The sequence below is a fragment of the Microtus oregoni genome, unplaced genomic scaffold (genome assembly GCF_018167655.1).
Source record: "Microtus oregoni isolate MIOR12 unplaced genomic scaffold, Mior012 000062F_ref0000492, whole genome shotgun sequence".
NCBI lineage: Eukaryota > Metazoa > Chordata > Mammalia > Rodentia > Cricetidae > Microtus > Microtus oregoni.
The window spans coordinates 1,917,265-1,931,230 of record NW_024543872.1 but is presented as its reverse complement, the minus strand read 5'-3'; the positions used below and the strand labels follow the sequence as shown (position 1 = coordinate 1,931,230).

At 40.4% G+C, this 13,966-nt stretch overlaps 1 protein-coding gene across 1 annotated transcript in view; it reads right to left on the bottom strand.

Annotated features, from left to right (window-relative positions):
- The window catches only part of Chn2 (chimerin 2), a 292,825-nt gene that overhangs the window by 126,619 nt on the left and 152,240 nt on the right, over positions 1-13,966 (bottom strand). The window contains exon 3 of the mRNA XM_041640219.1: positions 2,095-2,150. Coding sequence (XP_041496153.1) covers positions 2,095-2,150 — 56 coding nt within the window. The remainder of the gene's footprint in view (positions 1-2,094; positions 2,151-13,966) is intronic.

Here is a 13,966-nt window from a genome sequence, read left to right as displayed (position 1 = left end):
TCTGGCTAAACATTCACTATTAGAAGCACTGGTGTTGGTGATGCTCAACTTTGCTAGCAAGCCTCTGTCATTGTCTCCAGTGTAGTTCTTAATTATATTTAAATTCTTAGTTGTATTCTAAATTTTATTTTGATTTCATTTGATTGTATGCATTTATATGTGTTCCTGTATATTGGTACATGCATGTATGCGCATATGTAGATATGTATTTGTGGTACAGAGGGCAACTGTAGTGCTATTATTCAAGATCCATCTACCTTTCTTCGAGAGAAGGTCTCTCAATTGTCTGGAAATTGCCAAGTAGGCTAGGTTGGCTGGCTAGTCAGAAAGGGCCAGGCATTTTCTTATTTCTGTGTCCTCAGTGCTGGGGTTCCAAGCATATGCCACCATGCATGGACACTTTCACCTGTGTTCTGAGTACTGAACACAGGTCTTCACACTTGCAAAGCAAACACTACCAACTGAGCCATCTCCCCAGTCCCACTCTGATGTGGGATTCCCCTCTGTATGCTGTGAATACTGTTGGTTAATAAAGGAACTGCTTTGAGCCTATTGCAAAGCAGGGCAGAACTTAGTGAGGAGAGGAAAACTAAACTGAATGCTGGGAGAAAGAAGGCTGAGTCAGAGAGAAGCCATGTAGCCCAGCTGGAGACAGAAGCCCGAACTTTACGCAGTAAGCCACAGGCTCATGGTGATACACAGAACCTACATCTTGCTGGTATCCTGAGTGATGGACAAAAGAGGGCAGTGGAAACCTCTGTGAGCTTGGTGGCATTTTTATGAGTGAGTATATTCTGAAAGCTATTTTCAGGATCGAAACATAGTTACTGTCCACAAATAGTTTTATTATTTAAAAAAATTCAGGTAAAGATGATAAAACCATAATGATTTGCCAACTATGGATACTGGAAATGCCCGTGTATTTATCAGTTTTGTAATGTGTTTTCTGGAAACATTTCATAACTGAGCATGTTAAAAAAAAAGCCAAAACATGACCTTTTATACCTGGTGACATGTCACAGATGGAAAAGTCAAAAGTCCCAGAAGGTAAGCCACAGTTTTTGCTTTGCTCAATGGACATGATGTAACTAACCATCAAACTGCCTTCTAAGTAACTGTGTATGGCCAAGGATTGCCACTGCTGTCATCTTTGCCTAGAGAGCTGTTTTTGTTTGCTTGCTTGTTTTGTTTTTGAAAGTGTGAAGACCATTAACTGCAGCGGCTCCCAATAGGTCAGACTGCAAAACTTAAATGATTGTTGAATGCCACCACACAAACAAAACATCACAGCTCAGATAGCATCGCTGAAGAGAAGGTGGGAAGAACATAGAGCAGGAACAAGGAATAGAGTGTTCATTTCCTGAGTGTGTTATGACTGCGGAGATCCTTGGCCTCGAAGCATCTGTGAAGCCTGCACGAGAGAGACCTCAGGCTCTGCACAGAGCAGGCCTGTCAATCTCTGTCACCCAGGGAGAAGGTGTTCATGAGGCCCCACCCCTCTTTGGGGATTCATGGACAATTAACGGTCGCTAGGAGAGCTAGAACCATCCTCTTCAGCAGTGTATAGCTTTCTGTGTGGTGCCCATGCTCCTACAACCAGTCCTAAGGAAACTAACCGGACACCCCTGCCCCATACACACACACAGGGTGGGTGATGGGGCTTGTTGGGAAGAAGGAGATCAGAGGGATGGGGACAAGAGGGGTATGGCAATGACTACACTATATAAATCTACAAAATGTCACACTGACACTCGTAATTGCATTTAATTAATATAAACTAATAAATTGTCACTAAAAGAAGCAGAACAACTGTAAGACAAACCAATCATATGTCTTACGGCATTGACAAAGAGTTTAGTTTGTCTCTGCCTTTGTTAAAAATGTGAGTCATTCGATTCTCAGTTTGTAAAACCAGGTTTGAGATAACATGCAATTTCAAGATAGAGTTATGAAGATATTCAATTTGGTGACACCGTGCCAAACGTTAATAGAAATCACCCCCCCAGGAAACCCGAAGTCCCTCCAGCATCGCTGGCCCCGTGCTGCCAATTCATCACACTTAACAAGGTGTACCGAGAAGAGCTGAGTACCGACCTCCCGGGGACAAATGATCCTCTTGGGACGAGGTGCCTCTTGCTGCAGCTGATACACTGCCAAAAACAAAACAAAACAAAAAAAGATGATTATAATTAGGAAACCACATTGCATAAGCAATACAGCTTCACATATTCTCAGTGAGGTTCATCCTCAGGACAATATAGATAGAAATCACCACCAACAACAACAACCAAAAAAAAACAATTTAAAAAAAAAAAACTAACTAACCCAGGGTATAGACACATTCTGCAGACCAGGCGAAGTCAGAGTCAGCTCATTTATATGGAAATTAGTCACTGAATGCAAACTGGCAAAATTGATTTTTTTTTCTTTGGTCTTATAAAGCCAATTTAGCTTAATAATTGTTGCTGGCGTTGTTCATTCTATGGCTTTTTTTGGAAGACTAGATGCAGGTAAAATGCTTTTGATTATTTTAGAGATGAAATTCTGCTCGTGAGTACCTGAGTGTAAGATGATATAACAAGCTCCATGAATTTAAATGCTGATGGTTTCTGACATAGCCAGGGAAGAGCTGGCATCAGGGACTGTCATTTTCTGAAATACTTCAGTTATGTGCAAAGACACTGGATTCTGTGAGTGAAGGAAATACCAAGCCTCTCTTTATCCATCTCTCTTTCTAGATCTCTCTCTCTGTCTCCCCACTCCACCTGCCCCCACCACACACACACCCCCACACACACCCCTCCACCTTTGCCCTGACTCTCACCATGGATTCTCATTCAACTGACCACTTCCCATGTGTTGCCATTTCTCTTTCCTGGGTGCTCTCACATCTAAGGAATAATTATCTGAACCTACTTAAGAGACAGGGATGTATCCCAGCTAATTTTTTGTCACCTCACAAACCAGGGTCATTTGGAGGGAGGAATATTAATTAAGGCTGACTTAGAAGCAAGTCTGTGGGGACATTTTCTTGATTAATGACAGATATGGGAGACCTGGCCAACTATGGGAAGTGCACCCTTGGACTGGTGGTCCTGGGGTATATAAGAAAACAGTCCGAGCAAGCCATGGAGAGCAAGTCAGGAAGCAGCACTTCGTCATGGCTTCTGTTTCCGTTCCTGCCTCCAGCTTCTGGACCTGAGTTTCTTTTATAATTGACGGAGATAAGGACACGGAAGGTAAACAAGGCCTCTCTTCCTCAAGTTGCCTTTGTTCATGGTATTTTTATTACAGCACGAGTGAGAACTAAAACACAGGCATGCATGAAACATGTATGACTGCATACAACACAGCTCGCCAGACAATGATCTAGGGTTTTTCAGACTGTTCAGATGACAAGGAGGGATTTTTCTTCTGCTGGACTAGTCTGAATTATGCTATCCATCCCTTCCTTCCTCTTTTAATCCCTCCTTTTGTTTTTTCTTTCTTTCCTTCCTTTCTTAAGTGCTGGTATTAAACCCAGGGCCTCCTATTTGTCTAGGCAAGTGTTCTACCTCTGAGCTGAAACCGAACCCTGACTATTCTCTTTAAGGGAATGGCTACCCTGTGCCAATTCCTTCAGGCTCTAGTACCATGAAAATAGAGGTTGGAAACTAGCCAAGTTCATCTTATATGCAGAATATTGAAAAGGAAAAACTAATTTTAAACAGAGTAAGTCTATAAAAAGGTAAAATTTAAATTCTATAAGGTATTTTAAGAAAACACAGTAATGTAAGTACAGACCTCTGATTTAATCTGGGCCCTAAAAATAAAACAGAAGAATCTTAAAGGAGAGGCAGCCAGCGTATAAATACAGGCATGAAAACTATGGGAAGTCATCTATAATTACAACTGCTCCCTAGTGACTTCAGTCCAACACGGATGTTTCCTTACCCAATGAAGTGTGGATTCCACAGTACCAGCATAGGGCAAACCAGGCACCCCTTCCCCCGTGTTGGAATCTGCTATGTTTTCAAGTGTGAGCTGCTCACATGCATGATCCACCCAAGGAAAACCTCACCCATGTGTGGAAAGACAGCAGAGCTCAGCATCACTTCTGGGCTCGGAAAGACTCCACGGAAGACAGCTAAAAAGATGGCCTCAAACAACTGACTCTCATCTGAAGGAAAAGCCCGCGGGTCCTGACAAAGCAGTGTAAGGGAAGGTGGGGGTGCCGGAGGGATGATGAGCGGTGGGTACACACCACTGCCAGTCTGTGGACTACTAGATCTGAACTCCTTTTTCTTGGATTCTGAGGTGCCACCCCCTCATCTTTCCTCCTATTTGGGTTTGTAGTTCAGGTCTAGTGTTCCCTTGTCTTCCTCTACTTACTCATACCACAGGAGGTACCGAGGGGGATCTTCTGTAGGCCCCGTTCATCTTCCTCCTCCCTCAGACACTGCCCCCATCTAACACTTCATGCGTGATTTACAGTTACAAGGCTCCATTTTTACTCAGAACCATTCCTGAAGTACCAGGCCATAGGCCCGATATCCCAGAGATCTGCTGATGGACTTGAGTTCAAGAGCTGAGTATCTAGCACGGTGCAATGTACCACACGCTCTCACCTCACCACATAACATAATCTTTGTTTAACCAAGTTAGTTTCCTCTTTTTCCAGATACACAGTGTTCTCTTCAACTTTAGGGCCTTTGTACATGGGGCGCCCTGCCTCTATGCTATTTGCCCATCTTCCTTCTGTATCTCCAGATCTCTGTTTTTCATCAACATGACTTCAGTTCAAATATCAACCATATGCAGCATATTTTCTGATTCTCTCACAGCACATTAAAGACACCAGCCATTCTGTGCACTCATAATGCCCGGTTCTTCCTTTGCATGGCTTGTCCCACTAGGTTACTGTAGCAACAGTAACTGGAATGAAGCTGTGAAGAAGACTGTCTCTCTTCCTGAGTGTCCTGAGTCCTGACACAGGAAAATGATTACGGTGCTTTTGTCTTCTATCTCAAATATTTATTGTGGTGCTGTGGCCATAAATCAAATCAAATCATATCCATCTGTGAGAAGTCTGTCAGGTTTTGTGAGAAATCCAGAAAAGAGAAATATTTGTATGACACAGGAAAGCAAATGTGGAGTTGGCAAGATACAAGCTCTTCTAACACCAGGAGGGGAGGAATCACTGCCTGAGCTCCGGTGTACCTTCCTGAGGACCTGGCTTCTTGAGTGAGGACCGTGAAGCTCTCTGGCCTGATATGGATGTTCTATTCAGTTAGAAAAGCAAGATAAAAAAAATACAATACACAGAGACCACTTGCAAGGGCCGGCCCTTCCTCCCTGAGTCCAATCCCTGCCTACTTCTGCAACCTTACAGCAGACCCAGCTTTCATCCTTTCTGTGGACCCTGCCAGTGCCCCCTTCTTAGACTGGCTCCATTCCTTTATGTTAGCCCCCAGTGCCTAGAAACACATTCTACTAGGGGCTCCCAGCGGCCACAGCTAGCTGGGACTCAGAAAGTTCTTCCTATCAGGCAAGCCACAGCTAGACACAGTAGAATAAAATGATGGAAAGAGCTCAAAATGTGAAAGTAGAAAATAGAATCATTAAACAAAAGCCAAACAGATAAAACTGAGAATGAAAATTTAGGGATTCAAACAAAAATTTCAGAGGTATACCTCATTGAGAGATTATAAGACATGGAAGAGAGAATCTCAGGCATTAAAGACCAGAGAAAAGAAATGCTTACTTCTGTCAAAGACAATGATACATCTAAAAAACCCAGGCACAAAACAGCAAGAAAATCTGGGACACCATAAAAAGAGAAAATTCACAAATAAGAATGAAGGAAGGATTAAAAAAAACATATCAAAGGCACAGAAAATCATAGAAGAATATTTCCCTAACCTCAAAAATGAGGTACCTATGCAGGCAGAAGAAGTACACAGACTACCATACAGGCTGATCCAGAAGAGAAATTCCCCATGGTACATAATCATCAAATCACTAAATTACAGAACAAAGAAAGAATATAAAAGCTGCAAGGGAAAGGTCAAGTAACACATGAAGACAGACCCATCTAGAATAACACCCAATTCTTAGTGAAGACTCTAAAAGCCAAAAGGGCCTGGACAGATGTTCTACAAACTCTAAGAAACTACAGATGCAGACCAGACAACCATATACAACAAAAATTTCAATCACAATAGAAAAACATTTCACAATAAAGCCAACCTGAAGCACTATTTATCTAAAAATCCAGCTCTATAAAAGGCACTAGAAGGAAACTTCAGCCAGAAAACGAAAGAATAAATATTCCTAGACCATCAAATCAAAAGATGAGGAAAATAACCCACAGAGATAAAGGAAATCAACAGAGTGTAATCCACAAACATAACTCTCAACAACCATGATCTCAATTCACTAAGAAGTCACTGACTAACAGATTGTATTTAAAAACAGAATCCATCTTGCCACTGCATCTAAGAACACACTTTACCATTGAAGACAGACATTACCTCAGGGTAAAAGGACGGAAAAAGACATTCCAAGCAAATGGGCATAAGAAGCAAGCCGTCATAGCCATTTTAATATCTGACAATGCAGACTCACACAAAAACTAGTCAGAAGAGATAGGGAAGGACACTACATACTCATCAAAGGAAAAAAAAGAGTTTTCCAAGAGGACATTGCTATTCTAAACATTATGTGTGAAACACAAGAGCACCCGAATTCTTAAAAGAAAGACTTCTATGGCTAAAATAACATATTGACCCTCACACAGCGATAGTGGGAGACTTCAGTACCCCACTCTTTTCAGTAGACAGGTCATCCAGACAAAAACTGAACAGGGAAATGCTGTAGCTGAATGACGTCATTAATCACACAGACCTAGCAGATATTCACAGAACATTTGATACAGGCACAAAAGAATATTCCTTCTTCTCAGCACCTCATGAAGCTGTCTTCAAAACTGATCACAATGCTTGTCACAAAGAGAGTCTCAACAGACACAAGAAAACTGAAAGAGCGCTCTGCACCCTGTCAGAGCACCGCGGATTCAAGATGGAGGTCAACAACAACAGAAAACTTACTAACTCACAGAAACTGAACAATCACCGCTGAATGAAACCAGCATTAGAACAGAAATCAAGAAGACACTTAAAAACTTCCCTGCTGAATAAAAATGAAAACACAACATACCCAAACTTACAGCACACAATGAAAGTGGTTCTAAAACACAAGCTCGCTGTACTAAGGGCCTTTATAAACATGTTAGAGAGGTCTCAACTTAATGGCGTATTTGAAAGTTCTAGAACAAAAAGAAGAAGAAATCACACCAAAAAAGGAGTAGACAGCAAGAAAGAAACTCAGGATTGAAATCAATTAAATAGAAGCCAACAAATAGACAAAAAAAAAAACAAAAAACAAACAAAAATAAACAATACAAAGAATCAGTGAAACAGAGTTGGTTCTTCAAGAAAATCAGTAATATTGATAAACAGCCAAATCAACCAAAATATGGTGAGAGGATCCAAATGAATAAAATTAGAGATAAAAAGAAGGATGTAAGGACATATAGAGAATTCTAAGGACATACTTTAAAAATATAATGGATTTTTTGGTATATGCTACCTACTAAAATTAAATAAAAAGCAAGACAAGATAAGCAATATGAACAGACATATATCCCCTTACTAAGAGAGAAGCAGTAATTAAAAGTCTCCCAACCAAATGCTCAGATCCAGGTAAATTTAGCATTGAATTTTACCAGATTTTCAAAGAAGAAGTAAAGTCAGTACTCTTCCAATTATTCCATAAAGTAGAAGTAGAAGGAACATCGTGTAACTCCTTAAGAGACCACAATTACTCGGATACCCAAACCACAAAAAGATACAACAAAGAGAAAATTACAGACAAATTTCCTTTAACACAGATGTAAAACTTCTCAATAAAATATTTTCAAACCAAATCTAAAAACACTTAAAAAGATGATCCACCATGATTAAGTAGTGTGCTGCTTAATTTTATGTCAACTTAAAGCAGCTTAGAGTAGGGAGCCCCAATTGAGAAAATGCCTTCATAAGACTGGGCTGTAGACAAGCCTGCAAAGCATTTTTTAAAATTAGTGATAGATGTGGGAAACCAGTCCATTGTGGGTAGGGCCTCCCGTGGGCTGGTGGTCCTGGGTTCTTTAAAAAGCAGGCAGAGTTAGCCACGAAGAGCAAGCCAGTAAGCAGCACCTCTCTATGGCCTCTGCATTAGCTCCTGCCTCCATGTTCCTACCCTGTTTGAGTTCCTGTCCTGATTTTATTCAGTGATGGACTATTGATGTGGAAACATAACCCAAATAAAACCTCTTCCGGAACTGCTTTTGGTCATGGTATTTTATCACAGCAGTAACAGGCCAAACTAGGACACGTAGGATTCATCCCAGAGACGTAGAGATGGTTTAACATACAAAAAGTGATTAAATGTATCCCTCCATAAAAAAACAGACTGAAAGGTAAAAAAAAACAAAAACAAAAACAAAAACACAAGATCATATGATTAGATGCAGAAAAAGCCAAGGACAAAACCCAACATCGCTTCATGATAAAAAGTCCTGGAGAGATTAGAAATACAAGGAACACATTTCAATATAATAAAGATAGTTTTCAGCAAGTCTACAGCCAACATATTCCTACATGGAGAGACACTTAAGGCATTTCCACTAAAGGCTGTCCACTCTTTCCATACCCACTCAATACTGTGTTGCTGTGAGGACCAGCCTTCCACAGCTTAGGAATTGTGGGGGAGCCATGGAATTGGTGAACTAATCACTCAATTTGATTTCTCTGAGGGAGTAAAACTTAATTCTCTGGGGCTGAAGAGTGGGGCAAACTTAACTCTCTGGGGCCAGCAAATAAAAGGGAAATACACCCCCACCCACCTCTATCCATATGGATCCCACTCTTAATTTTTCTCTGACAGCTCATATACCCCAGCAAAAATCTTTCAATCAGTATAAAAATTACAGCGTGGTTACATTCTACTTTTTAAGTGAATGATTGCAATGAATACAAGTAAAAAGCCAGCATATTTAAAAAAAATCCCCAAGAACCCACATACATTCATGCACAAGCGACTTGTTAAAGGTTAACAAAGTGTAAGTGAGCTAGGTATTTTTCTCAGCCAGTTCTTTTACTGGCAGGCTACAATTTGCAATTACAAAGAAAGAACCAATCATTTTATTATTTATCTCAAAAGATAATCTTATTTTTAAAAAGTCTTAAAAGAATCACAAATCTAAACTTTTATATATGAAAAACAGTCAGCTCTACTTTAAATCTTCGGGGGGTATACTCATTCATCAACACCCTTTTTATAGCAGGGAGCTGAGGGCAGAAATGGGCACAAGGAATTAATTATCACCCTTCGTCACCAACCCATGCTAGCAAGAAGGGTACATCAGCCAGCAATAGCCAGGCTGTCACTGTTTTTGTTTGCTGACATTGAGTCCCTCACTCAACTACTGAAATTGTGCCTTTCTAAGCCTTCGACTGTTCCCCAAGATTTTCTACCTCAAAACCATTAATTAAAAACAGCTTAGCCTAACCTTAAGTCATTATTTAAAGTTTTGTTTTAGCTGCGATACACACTGAAACCTATGAACACATCTTTTAACATTAAGATTAAAAGAACTTGAGCTAGCTTGGCTTCCAGGACTTAGTTGTTTTCCCTAATCATTAACCCAAGCCACAGTCTACTTAAGAGAAACTCCTAAGTCTTAGCTGTGTGACATGTTCTTGCTCTTCTTTTCTAACCTCTGCAGCCCCTGCTTTATTAGGGACAGGAGCAACACTATATCCTGTCTTTATCTATATTAATTTTCTCACTAAACTAATCTTTATCATAATCTTGTACTGTACTATGTGTGTTTAAAACCCTTAACCACCAAAATTATATTTAAACTAACACTATTATTGTATAAAATCATTACTTCAGTTAAGCAGTACAGCTTAAGAGGAAATCATTTTCATAATAATACACAGGTAAAAATGCCTAGAAGAACAGGATATTTCCACGAGATAATCACACTACACAAAAGGCAGTGGGTGATCCCCCTGCACCCATTCATGTTACATACCAGAGGAAATGGGAGTGGAAAACATGTACAAGCACAGCAGTAGCAGGAGACATTATGGAGCCGAAGCCCTTGGGGCCTTGCCCTTCTGAGATTTGCCCATCAGTACCTTGCATTCTGGTTGGCCAATGCTCTGAAGCTCAAGTGCCACCTGCTGCTCCTCTGACATGGCCACAGGCAACCTAGTACTTGAAGTCTTACCTACCACAATAAGACAACTGAAGGAGATAAATGTGGATACAAATAGGAAAGGAAGATGTCAAAGCATCTTTGTTTGTAGATGATATGATTATATTCATAAAGAACCCTAAAAATTCCACCATAAAGCTCCTAGAGCTGATAAACATTTTCAGCATAGTAGCAGTATATAAAAGCAAAACCTACAGAAATCAGTAGCCTTCCTATATATGAATGACAAATGGTCTGAGAAAGAAAACAGGGAAATAATACCTTCCACAATAGCTTCAAACATGTATCTTAGGACAACTCCAACCAATCAGCTGAAAGACTCATATAATAAAAAATACTAAGACACCGAAGAAAGAAATCAAAGAAGATATTAGAGGATGGAAAGATGTCCCATGTTCATGGATCAGTAGGATAAATACAGTGAAAACAGACAATCCTATCAAAAGCAATCTACAGATTCAAATGCAATCCCCATCAAAATTCCAACACTTGAAAAGACAATTTTTAGTTTTCTGTGGAGACACACACACACACACACACACACACACACACACAGAGAGAGAGAGAGAGAGAGAGAGAGAATATAGCAATAACAGTTCTAAAAAATAAAAAAAAAAAGAACTGCTGGATGCACCACCATTCCCAATCACAAACTGTACTACAATACTGTAGTAATAAAACCAGCATGTACTGGCACAAAAGCAGACACGTTAATTAATGGAGTAAAGTTGAAGACCCATACAGAAAACCCTAGACCTATGGACATCAGATTTTTGATAAAGAAGCCATAAATATAGAATGAAACAAATTCATTAAAATGAAACAACAACAAAAAGTCAGCAGCTTTAAGAAGTTTTGCTGGTCAAACTGGGTGGTTGCATGTAGGAGACTATAAATAGATTCATGTTTATCACTCTACACAAAATTCAACTCCAAATGGATCAAAGACCTCAACCAGAAGGACAACTGACAGAAGAGAAAGTGGGGAATTGTGTTGAACTCATTGGCACAGCAAACAACTCTTCGAACAGGACACTGCCAGCACCACCACTAAGAACAAAAAATAATAAATGGGACATCGCGGAATTGAAAAGATTCAGTGTGGCAAAGGGCAAAACCATTCAGACAAAGTATCAGGCTACAAAATGGGAAAAGATTTTTATGAACTACTCATCCAACAGAGGGCGAATACCTAAAATATATAAAGAACTTAAAAAACTAGACATCAAGGGAATAACCCAAATAAAATGGGGGTATAGATCTGAGGCAGAGAATTATCAAAAGATGAAACATAAATGGCTGAGAAACAAAGAAATGTCCAACATCTTTAGTAGTCAAAGGAAATGAAAATCAATTCTACTTTGAGATTTTATCTTCCATCAGTCAAAATGGCCAAAATCAATAAAACAAATGACAGCTCATTGTGGTGAGTATGTGGGGTAAGGGGGACACTCATCCATTGATGGTGTGAGTGCAAACTTGCACAGTCACTATCGAAATCAGTGTGGCAGTTTCTCAGGAAGCTGGGAAACAATCGACCTCAAGATCCCGTTATACCACTTTTGGGCATATTCCCAAGGTGTTTCATTCTACTACAGAGACAGTTGATACTCATTGTTGCTCTGCTCATAATAGCCAGGAACTGGAAACAGCCTAGATGTCCATAAACAGATAATTCAATGGAGAAAATATGGTGCATTTACACAATGAACTATTACTCAACTTTTACAAAAAAAATGAAATTTGCAGGTATATGGATAAAGCTATAAAAAAAATCATCCGCAGGTGGTGGTGGTGCACACCTTCAATCCCAGCACTCAGGAGGCAGAGGCAGGCGGATCTCTGTGAGTTTGAGGTCAGCCCAGTCTACAAGAACTAGTTCCAGGACAGGCTCCAATCTACAGAGAAACTCTGTCTCAAAAAATCCAAAAAAAAAAAAAAAATCCTCAACGAGGTAACTTAGACTCCAAAAGATAAACATGATATGTATTCTCTTATAGGTAGATGCTAGCTGGTGATTCTTTGAAAAGCAGGCCATAATTTATACAAGTACAGTGGTTTTGTAGGAAGAAGAGAAGGATCTCCCCAGAAAGATGAAATAGAATAGATAGCTATGGGTGGAAAGGGGTATGGGAAACTAGATTGGGAGGGTCAAAGAGGGAGGGAAAACATAGATAAGAGAGGTAATATGGGGAGGGACAGATAAAATCAGAGGGGTCATATGGAAACCTGCTACTGTAGAGCTTCTTAAAATATATACATATACTGTGGAACAATCTTTGTTATCACTCTTATTAGTTAATGGAGAGAGGACTAGTCTATAGCTGGGCAGGAAGAGACTGGGTGGGAGAGCCAGACTAGGAGAACGCTGGGAAGAAGGACAGAATCTGTAGAGTTTGCTGCCGCACGCAGAAGAAGCAAACATGGAAAGTACATAGATGAGGTAAATGAGTCTCGGGACAGCACACAGATTTCTAGAAATGGGTTAAGTTATAAGCGCTAGCCAAAAACAAGCCTAAGCTATTGGCCAAGCTTTTATTTATTTATTTATTTTTTAAAAAGATCTTGTCTTTGTTTTTTTTAATATTTATTTATTTATTATGTATACAATATTCTGTCTGTGTGTATGTCTGCAGGCCAGAAGAGGGCACCAGACCTCATTCCAGATGGTTGTGAGCCACCATGTGATTGCCGGGAATTGAACTCAGGACCTTTGGAAGAGCAGACAATGCTCTTAACCACTGAGCCATCTCTCCAGCTGGCCAAGCTTTTCTAATTAAGAAATCTCCGTGTGGTTATTTGGCAGCTGGCAGTCTAGACGAAAAACTCCTCCTACATACATACATGAATGAAATCTAAATGGAACCATCCAACAACAGGGGAGACAAAGACCAACCCAAGTACAAACCCTTGGATCTACAATGTAATCTACCTGCATGATATAACAGTGTAAAAGAGGCACAGGAGCTGAGGGAGTAACCAATCACTATCTGATTGGATTTAAAGCCCAGCCCACAAAATGAAGACCATACCCAACATTGTTTAAATGCCCACAAACCTGAGACTTGATAGGCCAGGGACCTAGAGGAAAACCAAATATCACTGTTTCTGTTTAAGGAATGTAGCAATAAAATGACTTCTATGGACATTCGGCCATACTTAAAGATCAATGTCTTCTCAGCCATCGTTAGAGAAACTTCTTGCAGTAGATGGGAACAAATACAGAGACCCATAACTGGACAATGTGTAGGGAGTGAAGGACGTTAGATTACTCGGTCCCAAATGGGATGTCTCCATTAAGCTTGTCCCCTCAGGGTTCAGGGAACTAAGTGGAGGAGGAGGTAAGAAGCATGTAAGAACCAGTAATGATGGAAGACACCGAGGAACCAGGCCTTCCAGACACCATAGGACTGGTGCACGTATAAACCCTCAGATACTGAGGCTGCATGCACAGGGCCCACACAGCTCTCAAGCAGATGGGAGCTCAGCACTTAGCACAAGTGCCCATCCCTCAACCTGGACGCTATCTCCAAGTGAAAACACTCACAAAGGAAACACTCGTTTTCTTCAGTGGCGTCTCACTGGGTATACAAACCACACATCAGGGGAAAGGCCCCGTGCCATGTAATATATGGCCAACACAAAATGAACTCAGTT